The 26530-nt window shown below is 38.0% G+C and overlaps 1 protein-coding gene and 1 non-coding gene across 4 annotated transcripts in view; both read left to right on the plus strand.

Annotated features, from left to right (window-relative positions):
* HIBADH (3-hydroxyisobutyrate dehydrogenase) overlaps nucleotides 1–26530 on the plus strand; it is a 102272-nt gene that overhangs the window by 70527 nt on the left and 5215 nt on the right. For all 3 annotated transcript variants that reach the window (XM_036247245.1, XM_036247246.1, XM_036247247.1), the window contains exons 5-6: nucleotides 18407–18540; nucleotides 20374–20450. In XM_036247245.1, coding sequence (XP_036103138.1) covers nucleotides 18407–18540; nucleotides 20374–20450 — 211 coding nt within the window. The remainder of the gene's footprint in view (nucleotides 1–18406; nucleotides 18541–20373; nucleotides 20451–26530) is intronic.
* LOC118620650 lies at nucleotides 2846–2952 on the plus strand. The gene has a single exon (XR_004957525.1). It is a non-coding gene; the product is annotated as a U6 spliceosomal RNA (small nuclear RNA).

The following is a 26530-nucleotide window of genomic DNA, read 5'->3' on the forward strand; positions in this document are numbered from 1 at the left end:
AAATTCATTGATTTTAAGTTTAGAAATGAGTTTGAACAGTTAGATACAGTTATAACCATCACAAATATAGAATATTTTCATCACTCCAGAAAGTTCCCCCATGCCCCTTTGTAGTCACTCTCGTCCCTCAGCTCTAGGTAGTCATTGATTTACTTTCTGTTATCATAGTTTTGTCTATTCTAGACTATCATGTAACAAAATAATGTAAAGAAACGTAGGATTCATACAATATGTAGTTTTTTGTGTAAATTGCAGACTTCTTAAGAGCAACAATGGAAGTCAGGGGAGAGTGGAATAATATTGACAAAGTACTGACAGATAACTTATCAACTTAGAATTTCATCATTCTTCAAGAATGATGGATAGGTTCCGGTTCTGATTAAGATAGAGTAAAAACACTCTGCTCTTTCTCTCCTGCCAAATGTAACAAAAAATCTTGGACAGAAAGAATGGAGCAGCTGTTTAAGAACTCTGAAAAGGAAATGATAGCAGGAACATTGGAGAAGGAAAACAGAAACCGAAGTACAAATGCTCTGCCAGCGATTTCCTGAAGCCCTCTTCCCCTCTTTTGTATCTCCCGGCTTGGATTCAAAGGCAGCATGAATTCTGGAACTGTGCGTGAATGCAAACAAATAAAAAATAAAAAGATTTCCAGGAGAAAGGCAGTTTCTAGTCCAAGGAGCAGGAAGAGGGGTTCTATGAGACAGACTGGGGGATAAATCCTCTCTTTTCTTCCCAGCTCTGCCACAAGGCAAGCCTTACTCCTCATCTGGGATGTTGTGGTGACAGTGGCGGCTGTGCAGACACTTGAAAATCTGAGGGAAGGGAATCCTTCTCCCTGACCAGAGGAACTACGGTCCAAAGAGCATGGAAGAATCTCTGTTGCTTTTTATTATCTTTATTCTTATGCTCCTTGGCCCCAGACACTGACTTAGTTGTTGGAATTGCAAGACATTATAGCTAGAGGATCAGAAGGAGAAGATTGGAAGTGGGGGCACTAGAGTGTTGGGGCATTCACGGAGAGAATGTAAGAAAGGGATCATATAACATTATATGCTCTGTTGAGTCCACCCCAGAGCCATAAAGCATCCCCAAAAAAGACTTAAGAATTTAACTGTGGGGTAGACAGCTTCCCAGGTGTCAGACTGGCCCCTAGCTGATGCACACGTAGGACAGATTCAGATACTTTGAAAAACTGAACTGACATTGGACTAGAGCCCACAGAAGGTAGGTTGCAATTTGCAGCTTGTCTGTAACCAGGTTGATTGCCCTGTAAAACAAATAAACAAAAATCAAAACATAAAGTTCTTCACAGAATTTGAACAAGACCCAGAATCTCATAACATCCAATATTCCAGATGTCTATGATATGATAAAAAATTACTTGACACAGAAATATCCAGGAAAGTCTGATAAATTCTCGAGTGAAATGACAGTCAAGATGCCAACCCTGAGATTATGCAGATGTTTCATATCAGGCAGTGACTTTAAAAACAGTTATTATAACCATGTTCCAAGAAGAATGGAATAGAGCTATAAAAAGAACCAAAATGAACTTTTATAACTGAAAAATATAATACCCAGAAATTTGAAAAAATCACTGAATTTGTTCAAAAGCAGAGTGGATCTAACAAAGAAAAGAGTCGGTGAATATGAAGATAGAAATGACATAAATAGAAATTATTATCTATTCTGAACAACAGAGAGAACAAAGACTTAAAAAAAAAATGAACAGAGCCTCAGGATCCTGTGAGATAATATCTAAAGGTCTAACATTTGTGCCACATTAGAGTTCCAAAAGGAGATGAGAGTGTGGTGCAGAAAAAAAAATACTTGAAGAAAAAATGACTTAAAGCGCCCCTATTTTGACAAAAGACAAACTTATAAATCCAACAAGCTCAGTGAGCCCAAAACAAGATAAACACAAAAAAATCCATGCACAGATACATCAAAACCAGAGTAAAAGAAAGCTTGGAAGCAATTGGAGAATCATTGCAGGGACCAGTGATCCGAATGATTCCAGAGAAGCCATGAGGCTGAGAAGGCAGTGGGACCACGTTTTCCGAGCACGGAAACCAGACCTCTATATATGGCAAAGTATCCTCCACGAGTGACGGTTAAGTAGAGACATCATCAGCTAAAGGAAAGTTTCAGCAGACCTGTTCTAAAAACATCATGTGCTGCACCTAATAAAAATTACCAACGGAATAAAGCAAAAAACTATGGAACCACAGGAGAAATTGATAAAAGGTCTACCATCACAGTAGGATATTTCAGTCTACTTCTCTTAAGCCATCAATGACCAAACAGCAACAAAAATGATAAGGGAACAGATTTGAATAACATAATTAATGGGCGTGATCAAGAGGACATATTATAGAACCTCATACCCAGCAATGAAGAAGAAATGTATTTCTCAAGACATATGGAAAAATTATTAAAAATTGACCACACAGTGGGCTGTAAGCAAGTCTCCAAAATCAGAGAATCTATAGCTTATAGATTGCATTCTCTAACCACAGTGCAATTTACTTAGATATCAATAGCAAAAATATCATTAAAACCTTTTTATACATTTGGAATCTAAAATTACATTTCTATAGAATTCATATTCTTTAGTCAAAGAAGTCATAGGCGAAAAAGAATATTTAGATTTTAATAAAAATATGTTTCTTAAACTAGGATGCAGCTAAGCAGGACTTTTAGGGAAAAGTAAATGAAGTTTGAATGGATTTTGAAAGTATCTTATCAAGAAGAAAGCTTGGTACTATAAGAAAAAGCTCATAATAATTAAAAAAAAAAAATATATATATATATATATATATATATATATATATATATATCGGTGCTTGCTTCGGCAGCACATATACTAAAATTGGAACGATACAGAGAAGATTAGCATGGCCCCTGTGCAAGGATGACATGCAAATCCGTGAAGCGTTCCATATTTTTCTTTGAGATGACATGGAGGGACCTGGAAAGTATTATCCTAAGTGAAACAAGACAAACAGAAAGACAAATATCACATGATCTCACTTATTTGTGGAATATAATGAACATAACAGTCTGAGGAACGGGGTAGTCCCAGAGACGTGGAGGTGGGGTACAGACTGACAGTCCCCAGAAGAGGGGGTGGGGAGATAAACCACAGAACTTATATGCATTATGCATGAACAGTGGACATGGACAACAAAGCTGGGGACAGGGTGGGGAAGGGGGGAAGGGGGTATTAGTGGAGGAAAAAGGAGAAACATCTGTAACAAAATTAATTAATTAAAATATATATATATATATAGAAAAATACAATGAACCCAACAACAGCAACAGTAACAAAAACGAAATAACCCAATTAAAAAATGGGCAAAGGACTTGAGTAGACATTTTTCCGAAGAAGGTATACAAGGCCAATAAACCGAAGATGCGCAACATCGTTAATCATTAGGGAAATGCAAATCAAAATCACAATGAAATAGCACTTCACACTCATTAGAATGGCTTTTATGAATAAAAATAAATGTTAGTGAGGAGGATATAGAGAAATTGGAACCCTTGTGCATTGGTGGTGGGAATGTATGGTGGTTCCTCAAAAAATTTAACATAAAATTACTATAGGATATAGCAATTTTACTTCTGGGTATATACTCAAAAGAAGTGAAAGCAGGGACTAGAAAAGATATTTGTACATAGTGTTAATAGCAGCAATATTCACAGTAGCCAGAAAGTGGAAACAACTTAAATGTCCATCAATGGATGAATGGATAAACAAAATGTGGTATATACATACAAAGGAATATTATTCAATCATTAAATGGAATGAAATTCTGATACATGCTACAATATGGATACACCTTGAAGATATTATGCTGAGTGAAATAAGCCAGACATAAATGGACAAATACTCTATGATTCCACTTATATAAGGTTCTTAGTCACATTCAGAGACAGTAGTAGTGGTTACCATGGGGTAGGAGAAGGGGGAATTGGGAATTACATTTAATGAGCAGAGAGTTTCAGTATGAGATGATGAAAAAGTTCAGGAAACGGATGTTGCTGATCGTTGTACAATGATATGAATGTATTTAATGCCATTGAAGTGTACAATTAAAATGGTAAATTTTATGTTATGTACAGTTTACCACAATTTAAAAAACCAATAGTTAAATAAAATGGACATTGCTAAAAACTGAATTGGTGTTCTATAAATTCAGATTATGTAAATATTCCAGAATGTATAGAGTTGAAATTGAGTTAAAATATAGCTTTGTCAATTGATCAAAAAGGGAGAAAAAGAAAAATTGAGGGGAAAGTAGAAAATAAAAATCCAGGAATGAAACTTTAGTTATAATAATGTATATAAAGATTCTCAATATCACTAATCATCAGGGAAATGCAAATTAAAACCACAGTGAGATATCACCTCACACCTGTCAGAATGGCTCTTACCTATAAACCAACTAATAAATGCTGGTGAGTAGAAAAGGGAACCCATGTTGTTGGGATTGTAAATTAGTACAACTGCTATGGAAAACAATATGGAGTTTCCTCAAAACATTAAAAATAGAGCTGCCATACAATCCAGCTATTCAACTTCTGGGTTTTCATCCAAAAAACACTAATTTAAAAAGACATCTGCACTCCTATGTTCAGTGCAGCATTGCTAGTAATAGGCAAGATATGGAAGCAACCTAGATGCTCATCAACAGATGAATGGATGGAGATGTGGTACATTTGTACAATAGAATATTACTGAGACATAAAACATTGCTGCTGGCGACAGCGTGGATGAACCTAAACAGTATTATGTTAAGTGAAATAAGCCAGACAGAGAAAGGCAAACATTATATGATTTCACTTACAAATGGAATCTAAAAAAGAAACAAAACAAGAACAGACTCATAGATAACGGAGAACAAACAGGTGGTTGCCGGAGGAAGGGACTGGGGGCTGGGTGAAATAGGTATAGGGGATAAAGAACTCACAGGATGTAATGTATAGCACAGGGAATGTAGTCAATATTATTATAATGATTTTGTATGGTGACAGATGATAACTAGACTTACCGTGGTGATCATTTCATAATGTATAAAAATGTCAGATCACTGTTTTACACCTGAAACTAATATAATATTGTATGTCAGCTATAAGTCAATAAAAAGAATAAATAGATGCATCTTGTAATTTGTTATAGAAAGACCAGTATGGCTTTCCTCAATTTTCTCTAGTTAACTACATAAAGGATTTGTACAATTTTTGGTGTTAAACACTGTCAGTATATTACAAATTAGCATCTTATTGAAACACTGTGGTCTTTTGCAGTGTGTGAGAATCAGAATACCACCAATAAAAAATCATTTTTTTTTGGTTTTCATTTTAAGTTACTTTTTAGTTGTGGTAAAACACATGACATAAAATTTATTGCACTAACCATTTTTAAGTGTGCAAGTAGCGTCAAGTGCATTCACATTTTTTATTCAAGCATTACCACCATCCATCTCCGCAACTCTTTTCATCTTGCAAAACTGAAACACTATACCCATTTAACAGCAACTCCCTGTTCCCCTCTCCCTCCAACACCTGGCAACCATTATTCTACTTTCGGGCTTTATGATTTTGGCTATTCCAGGTACCTCTTATAAGTGGAATCATGTAGTATTTGTCTTTTTGTGACTAACTTATTTCACTTAGCGTGATGTCCTTAAGGTTTATCTATATTGTAGCATGTGTTAGAATTTTCTTTTTGTAGCTATGTATTAGTCCATTGTATGTATATACCACATTTTGTTTATCAATGGACATTGGTTGCTTTCACTTTTTTGGCTATTGTGAGCTATGGACATCTGTGTACAAATATCTTTTAAGACCCTGCTTTCAATTCTTTTGCGTATACCAGAAATGGATTTGCTAGATGATACGGTCATTCTATTTTTAATTTTTTGAAGAATTTCCAATCTGTTTTCCATAGAGTCCTCAGCATTTTACATTCCCATCAACAGAGCACAAGTATTCTAATTTCTCACATTTTGCCAGCACTTGTTATATTTTGTTGTTGTTTTTTTTATAGTAACCATCTTAATGAGTTTGAGGTTTTCTTTGGTATTCTTACAGAGTCAGTTCTGATTTCATATATATTGAGCCAGAGTCTAGACTTGGAATGACAAGTTGACTGTTGTCCCTGTACTCAGTGTAGTGAACAAGTTGTAGCTGTTGGCTGTGCATGTAGTCAGGAGGTCGTATTAAGGGTGAGGAGGGAGAAGGCTGGCATAGGGTGATGTATATAGTTTATTCTTTACTTCTCTCCACCCCAAAAAAGTTGGGCAAGAAACATTCCTTTCTGCTGTGATTCGTTCTCACGAAACCAGATGGTGTTCTCCCCACTTATATCGTAAACATTCAGTAGTTGCCTTTATCACATATTTGGTCTCACAGCACTTTGTAAAAGTTTTATTCCACAGGTTTTAGTACTTAAAGTTGACCACAAATATAATAATGTTTCATTATTTCCTATATGTGAGTGTTTTTCTACTCAATAAGGAAATGGTAAGTGAGATTCAAACTCTGTGTAAACAGTTATGTGTCCTTGGTTCACATGCAAATCTGGTTATTTACTCTTTCTTAATGTTATGTTGTGCAACATCAGAAATGGTCGCAAAAGGATACATAATAGCTGAGGGCCTAGAAAGAATGGCAGAGTGGATGAAGTCCAGCTTACATTTGGAAGCACCACTTTTTCAACTATGCTTATCCCAAAATTCAAGAGTTCACATTTTCAAGGGATTCCCACGTGATTTCCCGAGATGATAATTCCTGGTTAGCTGAGTGCAGTGTATCAGCACAGCCTTCTCTTACTCTTTAGTTGCTTGCTATCCTCAGTTTACTCTGATTGGCTTCCAGGTTATCATCTTGCCTTTTCTTATTGCTCCTTACTCTCCACTGCTCTTTTACCTCCCCCCAAAGTTATAACATAATACATGTGGACCACCAATTCTCTATAAAACAGGGCAGGTGACCATTACACTTGTTTTCTTCTCAAGCAAACTGAAGGGGGGAAACCCAGAGTGGGGTGGAATATGGCAGTGATTGGATTGCTCAGAATTGGGTTCTTAGCATTGTTTTACTTTGCGATTGTTAATGCTGAATGCAAGAAATGTATAGAAAGTGTATAGAGAAAAATATCTGATTCCTGTCGCAGAAAAAGTTTGCAAATTATCCAACTTCTAAAGAAAGTAAAATAGAAGGACTTTAAGGTTAGAAGCTATTAAATGCAAGATTTCTCATTTGGCTATTCAAAATGATTTTTGAAGCTGAAAGATGCGATATCTACAAGATGGAGTTTTGAACATCACATTTTCCAAAGGTGTTAACTTTTCCCTTGCACTCCAAATACTTAGCTTTCAGGAGCCCTGTGCTTCATTGCAATCCAGTGTCATGCACCATCTCGATCTGGGGTGAATTCGTTTCCTAGTGGTTTTCAAAATGAGAGCAAACCATTTCATTCTTTGATTTACCCCCACCCACCCTTTTAAAAAACCCCACTCTGCGTTTCTGTCTGATGGCTTCCATACTGTGCTGGCTTCGCTCAAGCCAGCCCAGCGCCAGGCGGAACATTCTGTTGCTCTTTCAGCACAAGCAGGTCTATTGTGATATTTATCTGAATTCAAACAAGGCTAATTAAAAGAGCTGCTGACAGTTGTTGTGATCTGACTTTGACTGCAGCTTGATGGTCATTATGGGTAAATAATGAACCAGGTCTGCAAATGTAGCAGCTGCCAACTTGGGATAGAAGAACGGCTATTGCTTCCAATTTAAGGATCTATCGACCGCTTCCCTTCTCCCTGCAGATCTTCTGCAGAAAACTAATGTTTTCTGCTGCTGTGTATTGTGGTTTCAGCTGTTTCAGATATAGCCTATAATTTCCTTCTTTAATATTTAACTTAGGACATTATTAGCTTTCAGAGTTAACAACTTTTCTATTTTGAAGAAGTTCAGCTTTGTCCTTATGTCTGCTATAACTAGCTAGCCAGCTGTGGTTTATTTATATGTGTTTCGTTTGTATTATGCAGGAAACAGCTAGTCTAGAAGAGCAAGGTATAGCTTTATGAAGATGTTTCAGAATCCTGTGTAGATGTGTATGTGTGTGTGCGTGCTTAGAGATATGTGCATGTCTCTTGCTTTTGTTTTCTTAAAGATGGACATCTGCCAAACCTGTTTCAGGTTTTTTTTCACCTCATCAATGACTTATGAAATATTTTGATGCAAAGCTCTATCAATTCAGAGGAACTATAGTGACTTTCATTAGATTGCAATACTGAATATATTGTCACTTCATCATGAGCTTTTCCTTGTCTTATTAGCAAGTAGGAACAGGTGCATTAAAGGTAAGAAAAAAGGCATATTGCATTCATAGATTAATATACTTCCGTGCACATTGTCCACACTTATAAAATACAGTTTCTGGGTTTAAAAGTCACATTCTAGAATTTAACAGCAGCCAGTACTTAACAACGCAGCCCTGGCATTTGTTCCCCTGCCATGGAAAAGGCTCTCTGCATTATGTAAAGTCGGAGGATACAGTGGTGCTCGCTGCATAATGTGGCTGGGCTTTGAGAGCTTGCTGCGAGGAAATGATCCCAAACATGCCCCTGAAAGACAAGTCTTACTTTAAAAAATAATGATGAAAAATTGTTTATTTCTCCATGTATTTGTGTCTGTGTTCATTTCAGGAAAAACGAACTAAACTTTGTTTATCTGGCTCCAGAATAGTACTGTGAGTGTTTTTGCTCGTGTGTTTCCAGCTTGGATAATACCAGAAATAGTGTTAACAAGGGGTTATGTTATGCTGGCTTATGTTAAACCAGATCACCGCCTAACATGTGCAGAGCCATTCATCTGTGTCACCAAAACCCAAGAGAACATCTGACATGGACTCTGAAACAGAAACAGTGATCACTTACAAATCAAACATGGCACGCTCTAAACTGATTGTGCACGGCAATCTTTTCTAGAAAGGACAACTAATTGAACATGATAAAGTGTAAAGTTAATTAACACCCTTAAATTTGTTGATTACTTTCACGGGATTATATTGTTCGTTGAGTAGCAGCTTTCTGTCCCAGCTGTCGCCTTTTTCAGCGAATGTCGCTGGTAAACAATAGAGACACCATAACAAGTCGTAAATGGTCCCTGTGACAGCAGCCCCTTGTGAGGCTGCATCTGTAGAAAATGATTAGAACAATTGCATTTTAAAGACGGCTCACATTGCAGCCCAAGTCCCATTGGTCCTCTTCTTGATCTCTTTTGATGGCAGACTGGTTAAAACATTTAAGTTCTTTTGAGTAAATTAAGTGATTTACTACGTTTTGCTATATATCAGTGAGAGTGCTTCGGTGGCAAGATTTTTACAGTATTAAAGACATATCTAACTTGATGTACTTTTTAGATTTCCATCTCTTCCCTCTCTGGATTTGAAGGCCTCTTTCCAGTACTCATAGAATTGAAAATGATGTCCTTATTTTGACTCGTAAATGGTTGTTCTAAGCTAGCAACGCTCGCATAATAGTCTTTTTGTGACAACTATTGGTTCAGATTCTCAGTAAGACTGAATTCCAAATTTCAGTTCTTTGCTACTGTTAGGCAAAGACTTAGACACGTCCAAGCTGAGTAGATTTACTTGTTCTGTTTAAATTTTTTATAACGTTTGTGTAATAACTATGTAAAATATCTTTTCAATGCATTATTTCATTTGAGCTTCAAAGTAAGTATGGCAAATGTTTTTATTGCCATATTCAGATGGAGGGATCAAGATTGAGAGGTATTAGCCCTGGCTGGTTTGGCTCAGCGGTTAGAGTGTCGGCCTGTGGACCGAAGGGTCTCGGGTTCAATTCCTGGTCAAAGGCACGTGCCCAGGTGGCAGATTTGATCCCCAACCCCAGGTTGTTTGGGAGGCAACAGTCAATGTCTCTCTCTCACGTTGATGTTATTCTGTCTTTCTCTCCCTTTCTTCCACTCTATCTAAAAGTTAATGGAAAAATATCCTCAGGTGAGGATTATCAAAAAAATTATATATATATATGTATAAAATAAGATTGAGAGATATCATAACTTGTCCAAGCAGTATGACCTTCGCTGCAGGTGTCTTAACTCAGATCATATGTTCTTCATTTTTAAGTCTTCATGATAATGTTTTCATACGTGTGCACTTATGCTTGTATGTGTTTATGTAGCCATAAGTGAAAGTGCACTTACCCTATGTGGCGGATCATGCCACTTTATGATAAGCTAGAAAATATTGTCTTACGTAGTCTTAATTAGTATTCTTGGTCATTTTATTAATCATTGATTTCTTCTCTGCCTACCTCCTAAAAAGACAATCACCATTTATCAGAGGGATGTTATATGCTGGGTGCTAAGTTTCAACCAGCTCATGCCCAGAAGGATCTGAACAAGGCACACCAGAAAAACTGTTGATTAGTGTAAGTGCTTTGTTAGATATCGCCAGGAATGTTACAAGGATAGAGAAAGGGAGTCATGGTCATGAACTACTTCTCATAGCTGACATGAGTTGAGTCTTGAAAGATAAGCAGGAATTAGCCAGGCCAAGAGGGAAGGGAAGGACATTTCATGCGAGGGAAGAGCCCAGGCGAGGCATGGATGCATGAAGAACCGTTGCACATTCAGCCACTGTGAAGTGTTGTCAGTATACATAGCATCATGGTTTTTGTTGCAGGGGTTAGATGAGGAAACCAGGGAAGTGGTTAGAGTTCATGGACAAGAAAACATGAAATAAAAATTCCAAAACTATTTAAAGAGATAGAAGAGACAATTATTGCTTCCTATGACTCAAAACAAAAGGAGAAATGCAGTGCGTTACATAGTTCTCCTTTTCGTTGGAACATAAAGATGCAAGTACTTCAAAAGAATAACTTTTACATAATGGAAGAAAGTAGGAACTGTGAGACTCTATAGAAGTGGTGAGTAATAGTGAGTAAATGTCCTCAGCTGCTGCTCTGTTTTGACTCTCATAGCAAACAAAACTGCCCAGATTGGGAGACCAATAAACATAATCATTAGAATGAGGCGATTAATGTTAATAATGACTTGTATTACAGGTGTAAGGCTAACATTACAGGTGTAAGCCAGAAGAAGATATAAAGCAAGGACTGAGTTTTAACTCAGTTTATCTTGAAAAAAATTATTAGTTCTTTCAATGTAAAAATATGAAGAACATTGTCCATTACTTCATTTACTGTCTCCTGTATAAAGTTCCAAATGAGAATTTTTTTAAAACATGTAACTCAGTTCCAGGAAAAGTTATGTTTTCCTTGAAGCTGCTTTATTCCTCTCCCAAATAGAGTTTGCCAAGGTTTCTAAGTTACTCGGATCCACTTTTGAAATTTATTGTCAAATTTTGTGGTTTCATTTTTATTGTTCTTAATTCTGATTTTCAGTTTTCTGATTGTTTTGTTCTAATAAACAAACTCGAATCTATTATAAAGAGAGGTAGGGTATTATGCATTTGGGTAACCAGCATAACTCAGTGTCTGTATATAAAACATATGAAATTATTTGCTCAGTTCATGTTATTTTTTTTTATCCTCACTCGAGGACATTTTTAAATATTTTGTTCAGATAGAGTAGGAGGGAGAGAGAGAGAAAAACATTGACATGAAAGGGACACATTGAGTGGTCGCCACCCACACGATCCAATCAGGGCCGGGGACAAACTGCAACCGAGGTACGTGCCCTTAGCGGGAAAGGAACCCGGGTCTCTCTGTACCGCAGGCCGACGCTCTAACCGCTGAGCCAAACCGGCCAGGGCAGTTCATGTTATTTTAAACTGCTGTGAACACAGTTTGCAGATGGATTCAGAATACCAATATTCTTATCAAAGTTTTCACCCACAGTTGACAGCAAGACCATTACTCTATGAGAGCAGTTTCTTGTTTCCTTTTCTGCCCTTTCTCTTTCTGAGAATTCCTTCTTCTTTCAATGGAGGGAAAGGGGAAATCAGGATTTTGTGGAGATTGTCCTCATCTGTCCTGACACTTGGAATATGATGCTACCTTTTGGCATTTACTTCTGAATGTATGTCTCTTTCCCCTAATTATATTTAAACATTTTGAGGACAGAGGCTGTGCTTTATACCTACCATGACCTTACATTTTGGACTTTCAGGAATACTTGTTCTTCACGTATTCTCCTAATACCAGAAAACAGGTCCTGATTTTTGATTCAGAAAATATCCCTACTCATTGAATCTTTGCACCTAGCACAGAGATCTAGCAAATTGTTAAAGGTATTGAATAGATACTTGTTGATATTTTCTTTTTTTTTATCCTCACCCGAGGACATTTTTTCATTTTTTGTTCAGACAGAGTGGGAGGGAGAGAGAGAGAGAGAGAGAAACATCGATGTGAAAGGGACACATCGAGTGGCTGCCACCTGCACAACCCTACCAGGGCCGGGGACAAACTCAACCGAGGTACGTGCCCTTAGCGGGAACCGAACCCAGGTCTCTCTGGACCACAGGCCAGTGCTCCAACCACTGAGCCAAACCGGCCAGGGCTGTTGATATTCTCTTTGTTGAACCTTTGCACAGCTATATTTGTACTTCTCTCATAGCATGAGTCTGTCTTTAATATTTGTAATTGTGTATTTACCTTATCTCTTCTTCAATCTGTGTACACACACACACACACACACACACACACACACACACACTACTGTCATCACAAATACTAGTTTTCAAACTCCTGAGGGCAAGGACTGTTTCTTCCTCATTCCCAGGGTGCAGAATCATTGAAGAATGGATTTCAGATTTTTTATGTCAACTCTAAGTAGGAGTGGAAGGGAAATAAAGAAGAAAATTTAGATAACGTAAGTGTCCGATGATACCTTTTTTAATAAGAGGGGTTGGGGGAACTAGATTAACGTAGAATTAAAGTGCTTCTCCACTGTGAGGGTGATTGAAATAAAAAAAGGCTAACAAAAGAAATGATAGATATCTGTCACTTTAAAAGCAGAATGGATAGTCAGCCACCCATTCTGAATGGTTTGGAATTTTGCTTTTTCTTTTTTAAAACTTTTTTTCTTTATTTATTTTAGGGAGAGGGAGAGAGCGAGAGAAACATCGATGAGAGAGAACATCAGTTGGCTGCCTCCTGCATGCCCCCCACTGGGGATCGGGCCCACAACCCGGGCATGTGCCCTGACCAGGAATCAAACCCGTGACCTCTTGGTGCATGGGTCAGTGCTCAACCACTGAGCCACACCAGCCGGGTGACTTTTGCTTTTTCATTTATTTGTGCGAATGAGTTCCATTTTTCTGATTCTAGGGTCATGGGAGAGGAACACTGGAGCCATCAACACAGGAAAGTGTTAGATAAAGCATTAAAAGCAGCTACAAGTGGCCCTGGCCAGTTTGGCTCAGCGGTTAGAGCGTCAGCCTGTGGTCCAGAGAGACCCGGGTTCAATTCCCACTAAGGGCATGTACCTCGGTTGCAGTTTGTCCCCGGCCCTGCTTGCTCGTGCAGGTGGCAGCCACTCGATGTGTTCCAGTCACGTCGATGTTTCTCTCTCCCTCTCTCTTCCTCCCACTCTATCTGAACAAAAAATGGAAAAATATCCTTGGGTGAGGATAAAAAAAAAAAAAAAGCAGCCACAAGTGTTTAGTCTTTTTGGATTTAGTCATGGTAGTTACATGAGGAAGCTCATCTTCTGATTCTTTTCTCTAATTTGGAACTATTTATATGTTATTTATCTAAAATGAAATATGCCTCGGTTTTGTGTATTACTATGATAAATGTGGGGAATAGATCTATATAAACTTGAAAATCCCAAGTTACAGAATTTCAAAAGCTTAAAAGTAACTAAGTGATAATCTTGTTTAGTCATCTCACTTTATAGATGGAAAATCTTAGGTCAAGGAGCACTTAGTGACTTGCTGGAATGACAGATGCTTGGTCTGCAACCCTCAGCATCTTGTGCGTCTCTCGGTGAGAGCAGTTACCACTGGTACTGGAGCTGTTCATTTCCTTCCTCTTCCCTTGTCTTTGCTGTCTCCTCTCCCTTTCTTTGAACAAATCCTGTATTTACTGAGCAGCTCTCGTGTGCCAGACGCTGTGAATGTGGGGTGAAGGAGCCAACACAGTCACTGCTGTCATGAAGCTATTGGGGAATACGTGACCAGAAACAGATAAATAGAAATGTTTACATAAACAGGTGTTAGGTAATAAGTGCTGTGAACACCACTAAAGCAGGAACGGGATAGAGTGATCAGTTACCATTTTAGATTATTAGATTGGTCAGGCAAGGCCTCTCTGAAGAGGTGAATTTTGAGAAGAAACCTGAATGAAGTGAAGGAAACAAGTCTGAAATGTCTAGGGAAGGAATATTCCAGGCAAAGGGAACAGCAGGTGCATGGCTTTGAGATGGGAATGTCCTTGACCTGTTTCGGGAAGAGCAAGGAGCAGGGTGGTTGGAAAACAGTCAGCGTTAAAGAGAATGGTATGAAAGGAGATAGGAGAGCAGGGCTTTAGAGGGCTTTGGGTCTTGCACTGAGAGGATGGGGTACTCTTGGAGCTTCAGAGTATGGAAGAAACATGCACTAGACGATGTTTTTAAAGGATCCTTCTGGCTGCTGTATGGAGACTAGACTAGAGGCGAGAGTTGACGGGAGATTAGGAAGGAGGCACTTACACCCTGGCCGGAAGCCTCAGCTGGTCGGAGTGTCATCCCCTACACCAAAAGCGTTCGGGTTCGATTCCCAGTCAGGGCACATACCTAGGTTGTAGGTTTGATTCCCAGTCAGAGTGTGTATGGGAGGCAACTGATCGATGTTTTTCTCTCACATTGATGTTTATCTCTCTTCCCCTCCTCTTCCTTTCTCTTTTTCTGAAATCAATAAACATATACTCAGGTGAGGATTTAAAAAAAAAAAAAAAAGGAGGAGGCAGTTGCAACAATCCAGGTGAGAGATGGTGATGGCTCAGTCCAGGATGGTGGAGATGTGTAAGGAGAGAAGTGGTTGGATCCTTGTATAACCTTGTGTAACTTCTTAGGAGCAGGGACATAGGATATTCATCCCTAACTCAGAGGGCTTGATTCCTGGTAGGTTAATTTTGTTGAGTGAATGAAACCAAGTGCAGCATTCTTGTCACTTTCCCATATACTACACCGCCATTGAAAGGTGTCACCGGAGGTCTTCTCTGGAATCTTAACATCCTGGCTATGGGCCACTTCAGTGTTTCCTAACCTGGCCTGCGTCCATTGTTAATAGGTTCAGCTCAAGCCAGCCAGTATTTAGCCAGAGAGGCTAAAACTATCCTAGATGAGACAGCGGCTTAGATAACCAAAATTTGAAAGGACTTGAAGCATTATGTAGTTAAAGCTAAAACTCCCACCTCACCAACTGAAGTTACAAAGAAACTGTGGTAAGGCCTTACATTTAAATAACATTTTACATTTTACAGCATATGTTCATATATTCACAGCCACTCTCTGAAGAAGTTATTAATGCTTTTCCCATTTTTATATACTGAGACTCAGAGAAGTTAGGTAATTTGTTTATAATAACAGCCAGCAAGTGGCACATCCCCAAACCAGATATTCCATTCTGGATCCTTTACTCCTTCGACCATGCTCATAAATTTATTGACTGAACAGCCAGCTATTGAATGTATCATGCACCATGATAGCTAATGGGAATGCTGACATAAACAAGACCCAGTGCTGACCTTGTGAGAGCTTATAGTGTAATGGAGGAATCAGGTAAGAAAATCAAAGGTTTTAATGAGGTGCCGTAAATGTTGTAATAGAATTAAGCACTGGATGTATTTTGGGTTTGTATATACAATTACGAAAATATAAGGTAAAATAAATACTTCTCCCAGTATTTTAGCAGCTGCCTGAGTGTACATTCCATGTTTTTCTATTTTTGGAAGTGAACATGAATTACTTAAAATCACATGGCAATGTAAAAAATTTGTTTATTATTGGTAAGCATTAAAATGTATACCTTGTCTTCTGAAATCTATACGATGTTGTACACGGCTTTAGAGTTCCAGCTTTCTAGATGTTATTTTCTAAGCTCAAAATGGTTACACTAATATTAGGATAATTTAGGTCATAAGTTTGTTTTTGCAGCGGGATAATGTTGTATGGTTAGAGGAATTTGTATTAAAAGATACGACTTGGTCCCAAGGAATACCAAAACTTTAGAATTACCCAGTTTATTCAGACCCTTCCATTGGTAGGTAGGCAATGATAGTCAGGAATAATTATATATACCACCACATTGAGAGCAAGAAAGAGTGGAAATACCACAGACTTCTAAATTAAAAGACGAATTATTCTTTCTTTTGCAGTCTTTTCCTAAGTAACTTATTTATTTTTTTTGAAATATGTGTTTGAACAAGTGAGAAAGTACACCTGTCAAAAGATTAACCAGCTGAGAACCATTGTGAGCATTAATTTTTTCTTTAATAAATGACTCTCTGAAGCTATTTAGCAGTCTGTAATCTAGATACAAAGCTACTGACCTATGATGGATAGTGCTGGATTTGTTTGTAAGCTTTGGCTTAAATTGTCTGCCTAATTTCTCTAGGCCAGATCAACAGGATTAGAAGTAAGGGTGGTTCTGTGGTTTGAATAAAAACGGCTATAAAAATAGAGAAAAATAATTATAAAACATTAATGATCTTGGTGAAGTAAATTAGAAACTAAGAAAATGAAAGTCACTTAAATGTCAGTGTTATCAGAATGGTCAAATGACACAGATTGGGTAATTAAAAGCATTTGTAATAATTGGGTTTTTGTACATAATAAATTCCAAAGTGTGTCTGAAAATATTATGAAATAATGTAATTTAACCGTATGTATGAGCCTCTCAGGCTTTCACAACATGTGGGTACTCCCTCTTCCAAAATTGTTTGGCTAACATAATGCTGACTTCTTTTGCTTTAAATAATTAGTTAAAAATAGCATGACCTGTAAAATAGAAAGGCTGTTTGATTTGGCAATTGCAAAATATTCAAAATTTGAATGAAATAGGGCTTTCCTCACTTGGGCTTTTTACATATTAAAACTGTGTATTTCATTGAATAAATAAAATTCAAAAGTAGACCATTACTTGCAGCTGTCTGTTGTAAGGACCAGATTTGATACATAGGGCAATCAGGGTTTCTTTCTTTATTCCTAGCTGTACTATAAAGTAAGTTGTAAAGGCAAAAACTGAACTAATATAGCTCTTCCACGTACTTTCCTGGTTTTGCACAACAAAGACTCACTTGAAAATTATGAATTAAGATTTCTCTAATACTAAAAACACTAATAATGCTCTTTGTTTTATTTTATAGATAATAAAAATGTAGATGAATAAAGCTCTCCTTCCCCCCATTTTATGATAAGTCTAGGCCATATTTCCTGGTCTATCGTAGAAAGAGTTTCTTCACTCGTTTCAGTGAACGAGCATACATCAGACTAAAGCGTGCCTAAACCCTGTTAGAGTGGATTTCTTCTTCCTGCTCATATCACTAGGAATGAATGGCCCGAAGGGTGGATAGCAGGAGGGGGAAGAAAAATCAAATAATATTGGAAAGTACACATTAGGGAAATTAGTCTAAATAAGCAACTGGTTTTTTTTACTGAAATGCTTGCTTGTTTATGGGGAAAAGAGCTGTCTCTCTCTGTAGATCTTATCTGTAGATACTATGTGGAGAGCGAGCGAGTAAGCCAGAGATCCCAAATTCAGGCTCCGGCAGTAAACTCCCCTGGCTACTCCCCTGCTGGTTAGGGCACAGGTGACCTTTTTCATATACTTTCTGTTACTGAATAGGTTTCTTAGGAGCACAAGAGATACATGGGAATGATAAAATTCACATTTCAACGTTCCATATCTGTCATGCCATGATTGTGCCAAAATATTTAAGATGAATTGAGAATTTGATTAAATCTGTCTCTTTTGGTTTATGATTAACCTACATGACATTTGATTATTAAAATATTCCACGAGAGCCCTGTCCAGTTTGGCTCAGTGGTGGAGCGTTGGCCCATGGACCAGTGAGTCGCGAGTTCAGTTCCAGCCAAGAGTATGTGCCTTGGTTGCGGTTCGTCCCCGGCCTTGGTTAGGGTCGTGCGGGAGGCAACCAGTCGATGTGTCCCTCTCACGTTGATGTTTCTCTCTCGCTTCCTTTCTCTCCCTCCCACTCTATCTGAGGATACATGGAAAAATAACCTTGGGTGAGGATTAAAATAATTAATAACTAACTAACTAAATAAATAAATAAAATATTCCACGAGAAATTTAGAGTATATTGCACATGCCTGAAAAATATAATTTGGAAGCACAATGTTTTCCTTTGGTTTGGGGAGTGTCTCTAATTTTACTATCCCTTTACCCTAAATCATTCAGGTGTGGGAGCTGCTCGGTCTGGGAACCTCACGTTTATGGTGGGAGGAGTCGAAGATGAATTTGCTGCTGCCCAAGAGTTGCTGGGCTGCATGGGCTCCAATGTGGTGTACTGTGGCGCTGTTGGGACCGGGCAGGTAACATTTTCATATTAATAACCCCGACTTGTGATGTAAATTTGGCTCATGTTCATTTCTTATTCCTGACCACATTCCTATTCCTCCTTACTCTGTTCAATCTTTGTTTGCTCAAATTATCTTAAGTTAATTTGGAATAAATTAATTTTCCTTCATTCCTGTTGGGACTAAGCAGACATCAGTCAATTTATAAAGTTCCATCATTCAGATTTTGACATATCATCCCAGTAACCCCTGAAATCATTCTTAAAACTGTTTCTATTTGTAGTGTTCATGTTGTCTGAGTTGTAATCCTCCTTCTCATTTTTTAATTACTCGCTATAACTCTATTTACAGTATAGTCAGGTAGATGTAATCTATGTGCTTCAGTCTTTTTCTTGAAAACCAAATAGTTTTCACTTAGAAATGTTATATCAACTTTCTTGCCATATAGAGGTGAATGAAAATTCAGAACTCTGAAATCAAACTGGTTGTCCCCTTTTATCCAAGACAAACACGCTCACACTCACTCCTCTTAATACTCTGTCCTGGTCACTAGCACCCTCTCGATCTTACTTAAGATTGGTATCATCTTAGATATATCTGTTGTCTCCATTCCATTGTCCAGTCTCCGAGTTCTGTTGATTTTTGCTTCAGCAGTTTTCATTGTTGACCATCTTACTCATTCCAGACCAGACGTTACCTGCTCCAGGCTCCTCTCATGGTCTCACACTTGGTTCACTGCTCACCACTCCGCCCAGCACTGTAAGCAAACCAGCTCCGTCAGGATGCTTATGTCATGACAGTATTTCCCCATTCTGAAACTTTGAATGGGTCCCTGTTTCCTATCATGTCAAATTTTAACTCTCCACCCTCCCTAGCTTTCAGAGCTCTTGGTCTAGTCTTAACTATCAAATTTCTCCCCGTTCCTTAAAACATATGCACAGGAGTCAATGTTCTTCCTGTTCTCAAGAACATCCTATGCTCTTACACATTTAATCCATCTTATATATTTACTTTTCCCCTGTTCTCCTTCTTTCTCTCTTTTGCCTAATGAAATCCTGCCTGGCCTTCTGAGAAATGGTTTTAGGTTCTACTTCCTCTTTGCTCCTGCCCTCAGTGATCTTTTTTTTATTTATTTTTAATCCTCACCTGAGGACATCTTCTTGTTCAGATAGAGTGGGAGGGAGAGAGAAGGAGAGAGAGAGAGAGAGAGAGAGAGAGAGAGAGAGAGAGAGAGAGAGAGAGAGAAACATCGATGTGAAAGGGACACATCGAGTGGCTGCCACCCACACGACCCAACCAGGGCCGGGGACAAACTGCAACTGAGGTACGTGCCCTTAGCGGGAACCGAACCCGGGTCTCTCTGGACCGCAGGCCGATGCTCTCACCGCTGAGCCAAACCGGCCAGGGCCCTCAGTGATCTTTTCTTTGAACTGCTGCCGTCTCTATCTCAAAGCCTCTACCATACAATTGATCACTTACTTGTTTTCGTCTGTTCACTGCCTTCTCATTCAGTGTGTTACTCGCACTTCCCTAATTAGATTGTAAGCCCTGTCCCTTAAAGAGCGGCCGTACCACACAGATAAGTATTCCCAACATGCTGAGCCCGGGAGGAGCTGTGTGAGGTTCATACTTAGAAGCAGTACCACCCCCCAGCCTTTGCTCAGGGATAGTGTGTTAGGCTCAAGGGAAGGAAGCAAGCAGCACCATGTTCCTTTCTCCAGTGGAGAGAATCAACTGTTGAACGCTCTTACTTTGAGAAAGAAGCTTGTGGAATTGGGTGAAGAAAAACTTCCTGTGAGTTATAACGTGAAAATAAAGATATTTAATACGTACTCAATTTATTTTCAGGCTGCAAAGATCTGCAACAACATGCTGTTAGCTATTAGTATGATCGGAACTGCCGAAGCTATGAATCTTGGAATCAGGTTTGTTGAATAGTACATTTTCACGTACTAACAATTTTTATGAGCGTTCCTGTTTGATTTTTTTGATGTTGAAAAAAAAATGTTCATGAGAGATAAATGAGTTGATCCAGGAACATTTTGAAAGTACTTCATTATTGAACTTTAATAGACTTTGCTTATTTGACGACCAATGGGACCCTAGAGAGCATGAATATTCTTTGCCATAGCCATAAACTGTATTGTGCTGTATATATGAAGTTACATTATCCTTTTTATGGGGAAGTTCCATTTCTTCTATTATGTTGAAATGCAAGAAACACTTTTACTATAAAATTTAAACATGCTTTGGCAGTATAGGACAAATTTGTATAAAACATGGTTTTAATGTATAGTGAGTTCAAGTGTTATGCTACCACGTGACTGGTTTTATGTCTCTATTTTAAATATAGTCCCCAAGACTTACACTAAAAGAGCTCTTGGTTGCTTGTCTCCTGGATAAACTGGGTGGCATTCATAAAGCTGCAACTCATGTGCACACCTCTTTCATGTTAACTTGCCTGTGGTTTTGTCACCTTACATTAAGGAAATAACTTTCCATTAAAATAAAATGGCATTCATACGTTGCTTAAAGTGATTCAGGAATTCTCTTTTTCCTACCATGATGATCGTCCCTTAGAATGCTGAACGTTAATGTCTTAATTTTAGCCTGTAATTTTTTGGGTTGGGAATGCTACATATGATTAATTACCTAATTAATGTGTTAATGTTTTGATTCCATGAATATAATAAGTATATATTTCTTACTTTAGAAAATGCTTAAAGAGCAAGATGCTTTATTCAGGTGTTTTTCTCACACTTCCCAAAACTTTGTGCCAAATATATCACAGATCAGAGTGGTGTTTCATATCTCAGCTTCTGATGAAAGCAATAAAAATAGCCAACGTACTTGAGATATTTTTTAAAACACAGTAATGGATTCACATTTCCTCTTAATTACCATATCAAGATGCTGTTGTTTTATTGAATTGCCCTTGTCTCAGATGTTAAACTATCTTGACCTATTAAGTTGTCATGTTGTAATTGAGATAAAAGAGGAATTTGCTTTGCATCAGTGCTAATTGGTTTATCAATATCTTGTACCATTTACATTTTAAAATTGAATGTCTGAGAAATGGTAAGCTTAGCATATATATACAAAGCTTTAATAAAACTGGGAATATATATAGGGAGCTATTCACTGTATCTCTGTATTGTAGCCAGTTATAGGCTATGGTTCACTTATCATAATTGAAAAACTGGTTACTAGTAACTTGTTTACATGTCCAACCCCTAGAATAATTTCATGGAGGAGGAAAATATAAATTTCTGGAACCAAAATTGCATACAAAATTAATTGATGTTGAAAGTAGGATTGGAGCATTAGTATGCATGTGTGTCTTTAGAATTTCATCTTCATTTTTCCAGATATAAATGAAAATATAATAAAAAAGTCAAAGCCTGGATGAACCTAGGTTATACTATAGTGAAATTTCTTTCTTTATCTGTGCTTGTTATTTTACATTCTGTTTCTTACCTTCAGCATCACTGGGGCAGGATGTTTCTTAGGCATAGTGATGTAGCCTCTAACATTCCTCAGATAATTTTCCCAGCATAACTCTTATTAGATAATCTATCATTTGCCATTCTCAAATAAAGTTTGTGTATGGTAAGTGCTTGTGGAAGTCCAGCTCCAAACACCAGCTAATAGCGAACAGTATGGCCCTGGCTGGTGTGGCTCAGTTGGTTGGAGCATCATCCCATACACCGAAAGGTGGTGGATTCGATTCCAGGCCAGGGCACATACCCAGGTTGCAGGTTCGATCCCCAGTCAGGGCACGTGCGGGAGGCAACTGATTGATGTTTCTCTTTCACATCGATGTCTCTCTCTTTTTCTCCTCAAAAGAATAGTATGAAAATCAGGTGAATCAAATTAATTGAATGAAATGCATACAGTGAAATGTATACATTAGCTACTAGAGTGGTTTATCAAAGAAAAAATGATAAAATTCCAAATAGAAATGTTAAAAGCAGAAGCAATAAATAGATTTTCTCTTCTCATTGGTCTTGATCCACTATGATAAAAAACAATATTTAGAAATATGAAACTTTTAAATGTTTAATTTTTTTCAAAACTCTATATACGTTACTGTTCCTGATATATTTGTTTATGTAGTGTTTCTATATATATTAAAAATGTTTGAACACAAAGCAGGAACTCGCTAGTTTTACTTAACTGTTATAATGATCTGTATATTTCTGATGCTTTGGATTGTGTTAATGAATTGCTTATTTTCATAACGTTAGGATTTTATCAGTTTATCTCACAAAGATTCTCAGTGGTTTGAAAGTCTTAAAAATGATTGCTTCTGCTATTGTCTTTTCTCCATGGTTTACAGACATGGTTTAAAATGACAGGATTGTTCTCTAATAGAGTATAGAGAGCGGCCACAATTTATTGAGCTTTGCAAGGTGAAAGAGAAAATTGGCATCAGCAAGCATAAATTCCCAAGTAGTAAATTCCCACAAAGTAGTACGGCATCAAAGTGGTTCAGTCCATTTATATTCTGTTCACTCCAAAGTGAAAATTTTTAGAGCATTAATGTCAACATTTACAAATTAAGTCATCTATTCCTATGAAGTGATTATTTCTGATTAATTTCATTCTAAGTCAGTGTTTTTCCAAAACACTGATGTTTCCTTAAAAAAAAAAAAGTAGAAGAATAAATCTTACGGTTAAAAAGTCTTATTGACTCTATGATCTTTTACAGCGAGTCTTTATGGATGTTAGTGAAAGTTTAAAATGCTATAAAAAAGTAAACCATAAAAAATATTGGTATACAACATATTTGGGGATTCTTTTTTATTAGACCGTTCTACCTCCTGATTGGGTTCGAGTTGGGGCTCAGTTTTCTGGCACTCACAGGGCCCTGCCCCCGTCAGAGAACTTCTGTTCCCGTGCATCACATGGGAGCAGCTTTGAGAATGTCAGTCGTGTTGTTTGTTTTTATTTTTGCTCCACCGGGAATGGTTTTTTTGTTTTTACTGTTTTCAGTAGGGGTGGTGGAAGGAGTTATTTGCGTTACCGGCCAGGGCCCAGGCCCTTCCAGCAGCAGCCATCTTGTCTTCTTCCACCAAAGCTTGACAGTTGCACTTCGGGGAGGCTGTTCCAATGACAAGTTTCTCACAAGCATAATTTTAGTTTCTGGGCTACTGCCCTTAGAAAAAGTTGTCTTTTTTTTTAGGTGTTGACTGAAGCCTTAAGTATATACCCTAGTGTATTTAACATACGGCAAAAAGTTTGGAATACAAATTTGACCCAATTTCTTAAGAAGCTGATAAAATGCCGTTAGACTGACTGGCTGTCAGGTTCACTACCCACATGACCCAGTGAGATTAAGTGTGATGAGAGTTTGGGCATCTGTTGATGTCTGCATCCCTGCTCTGCCATGGACTTAAGCTTTTTTCATCTATAAAATGACAAAACTAATCATATCTATCCATAGGGTTGTTATGAAGATTAAATGAGTTAATCCATGTAAATCTTTTAAAACAGTTCCTGGCACATAGTAGGTCCTCAGTACATGGTGGTGACTGATGTAATGGTGGCAGTGGTTAGTATTTGAATTGAACTGTACTTAAATGCTTTTCCTTCACAACACTTCTCACTAGCTGGCATTCTGTACTTATTTACTTGTTTATTGCGTCTTCCCAACTGGAATGCAAGCTCCATTAAGGGGGATGGCTTTGTTTGCTCATTGCTATATCTTAAGAACATACTTATAGCACATAGTAGGCAGTCAGTGAGATTTGCCAAAAGATGAGGAGAGGAGAGAGGGAGGGAGGGACGTACTTCCCCTGCCTCAGGTGACAGGTATCTGGGTGTGTGTCCTAACTGGCTCACTCCTGGAGGCCTGTCACAGCCTCTTGGCTTCTTTGCTCTGGTCTCCTTGATTCCAGGCCCAGCACCTGCACGTGGCAGGTCTGTGTGCGCATTAGGAGAAGAACGGTGGTCGCCGAAGATTGACGTGGTCTTAGGTGTTTCACTTCTAGAGCTGTTCACTGTAGTGAAATGGTGTGCTTTGTTCTTACATAAAACCAGACAGTGTAGATAGATCTAGAGAATATAAAGTGAACAAACTTATTTGGCCCTTAAAAGCCTTGGTTACAGTGAAGGTAAACGTTTGGATTATCTAATTTTGTTTTTTACAATTTCTGCATTTTTATTTCACCCAATAGTTTATTTAAAATTCTTGTGTTTTAAAGGTGAGTCGATTTGACACAGTGACGTTTATTTGAATTGCATTATTTATGCAGTCAGAGCAATGAATTCATTCTGTTTATATCAGAGAACATTCCAGCAATTGTAAAGCCACATGCATGCACGCGTGCACTCTCGAACCACATCCAGTGGCAAGTTATTATGGGGACTGACAGACTGTCATCCTTTTGATGGCTTGAGCTGTATATCTCCTGAACAGCAATGGGGCTCTTATGCAGAAAGTATCATATGTTCCCAGCCAATTTACAGGGAAACAGCAATAACATTTTATCATGGTTGAGAGCCCAGTAGCTGCTTCCTATTAAACTTGCCCTTTCAGATACCTGTCTTGGATTAATTTGTTGATTTCAGATGGAAACTCAGTCTTCTCCAGTGAAGCATGACGTTCTAGGATAGACTCTCTGAATGACAATTACTGTGTATTCTAGCTGGTTTCAGACCATTACAAGCCTTGGGCACAGTGGAAGACAGAGGACTTCAGTAACTGATTTTAATATCATGTCTAATTTTAACTGTCAGTTATATATGTGCCAGTGGAAAAATCTCCAGAAAGATGAAATGCAAAACACTTCTAACTTGCTCTTTGTAATGATGGGGAGGGGCGGTTGGAGGAAGAGCGGAGAGGGAGTCGCCATCTCCTAAAGGGAATCAACCTGGTGGGGAGGCGGCACGTTGAAAAGGGAGCCAGTAACAACTGCCGCCTCCTTTTTGCGTGCACCCCTCAGGATGCTTCTGAATAGTAATGTGCTCACCAAACAGGATTCCACGAATTAGTGCCAGTATTTTTCCCTGAACATTCAAGAAAAATGAAATGTAGGGGTTTACAAAGGATAATATGTGTTGCTCACCATTTTGGTGAATATTACAGACAGGGTATGAATTTCGTCAGCAGTAAAGATGGTTGTGATGTACTGTTAAGGATAACCTGGTGGATTAGAAAGAGAGGAGTAACTCTGCTGCTTTAAATGTGATAAGCCATTTAAAAAGAATCTGAATTAGGAAAGCCCTAAATTATGTTTCAAATGGAAGGGAAAAGCGATGGTTTGGGGTCTTTAAAAATATTCCTGCTCATGGAATACATTGGACATAAACATTCTTGAACATTTGTGCTTAGAGAACATATTTGCAGTTGCAGCAAATTAACTAATTGTTAATTTGTGATTTTACTTACTACAATTCTTCCCTAAGCACATTGGCTTTTTCTTTTCCTAAGTCATCTGCTACAACAGCATACTGATAGCCTGATTTTATTTACAAGGGAAAGAAAGCATCAGTAGCAAACTATACGTGTACCAAACTTGGATTTTTATAAAAGAATGAATGAAACTGTTGGGTTTCCTCCCAGCAGTCTACAATTGATCAGAATACGTGATAGCTAATTTAGATCGGGTCTTTTGAATCTCTTATAATTCTTAGGAAAAACCTCTCCTTATAACATGACCCACCATATGAATTCATGTACATGGCATGCCGTGTAGTATTATATAACAGTTTTATTACATGATAAGTCCATACACATCCTGGCTATTAGCCCGAGCCCCCTGTACTAACATTGCAAAATGTTTACTGGTCATGATATTCAGCTTGGGAAATAAACAGACATAAATTTTGAACACACTAAGTAAACAAGAACTTAAACATGTCAAAATGCAGTTTGTTGAACATTTATATGTGTCTTTCGATCTTTTTTCAAAATTATTATTCTAGAAGAGATTGGTTTTAAGAAAAAGCAGCAGGTATTATTTGAAACTTGATTTAGTGATACTTAGCAAAACTGTACTTC

The sequence above is a fragment of the Molossus molossus genome, unplaced genomic scaffold (genome assembly GCF_014108415.1).
Source record: "Molossus molossus isolate mMolMol1 unplaced genomic scaffold, mMolMol1.p scaffold_m16_p_7, whole genome shotgun sequence".
Classification (NCBI taxonomy): Eukaryota; Metazoa; Chordata; class Mammalia; order Chiroptera; family Molossidae; genus Molossus; species Molossus molossus.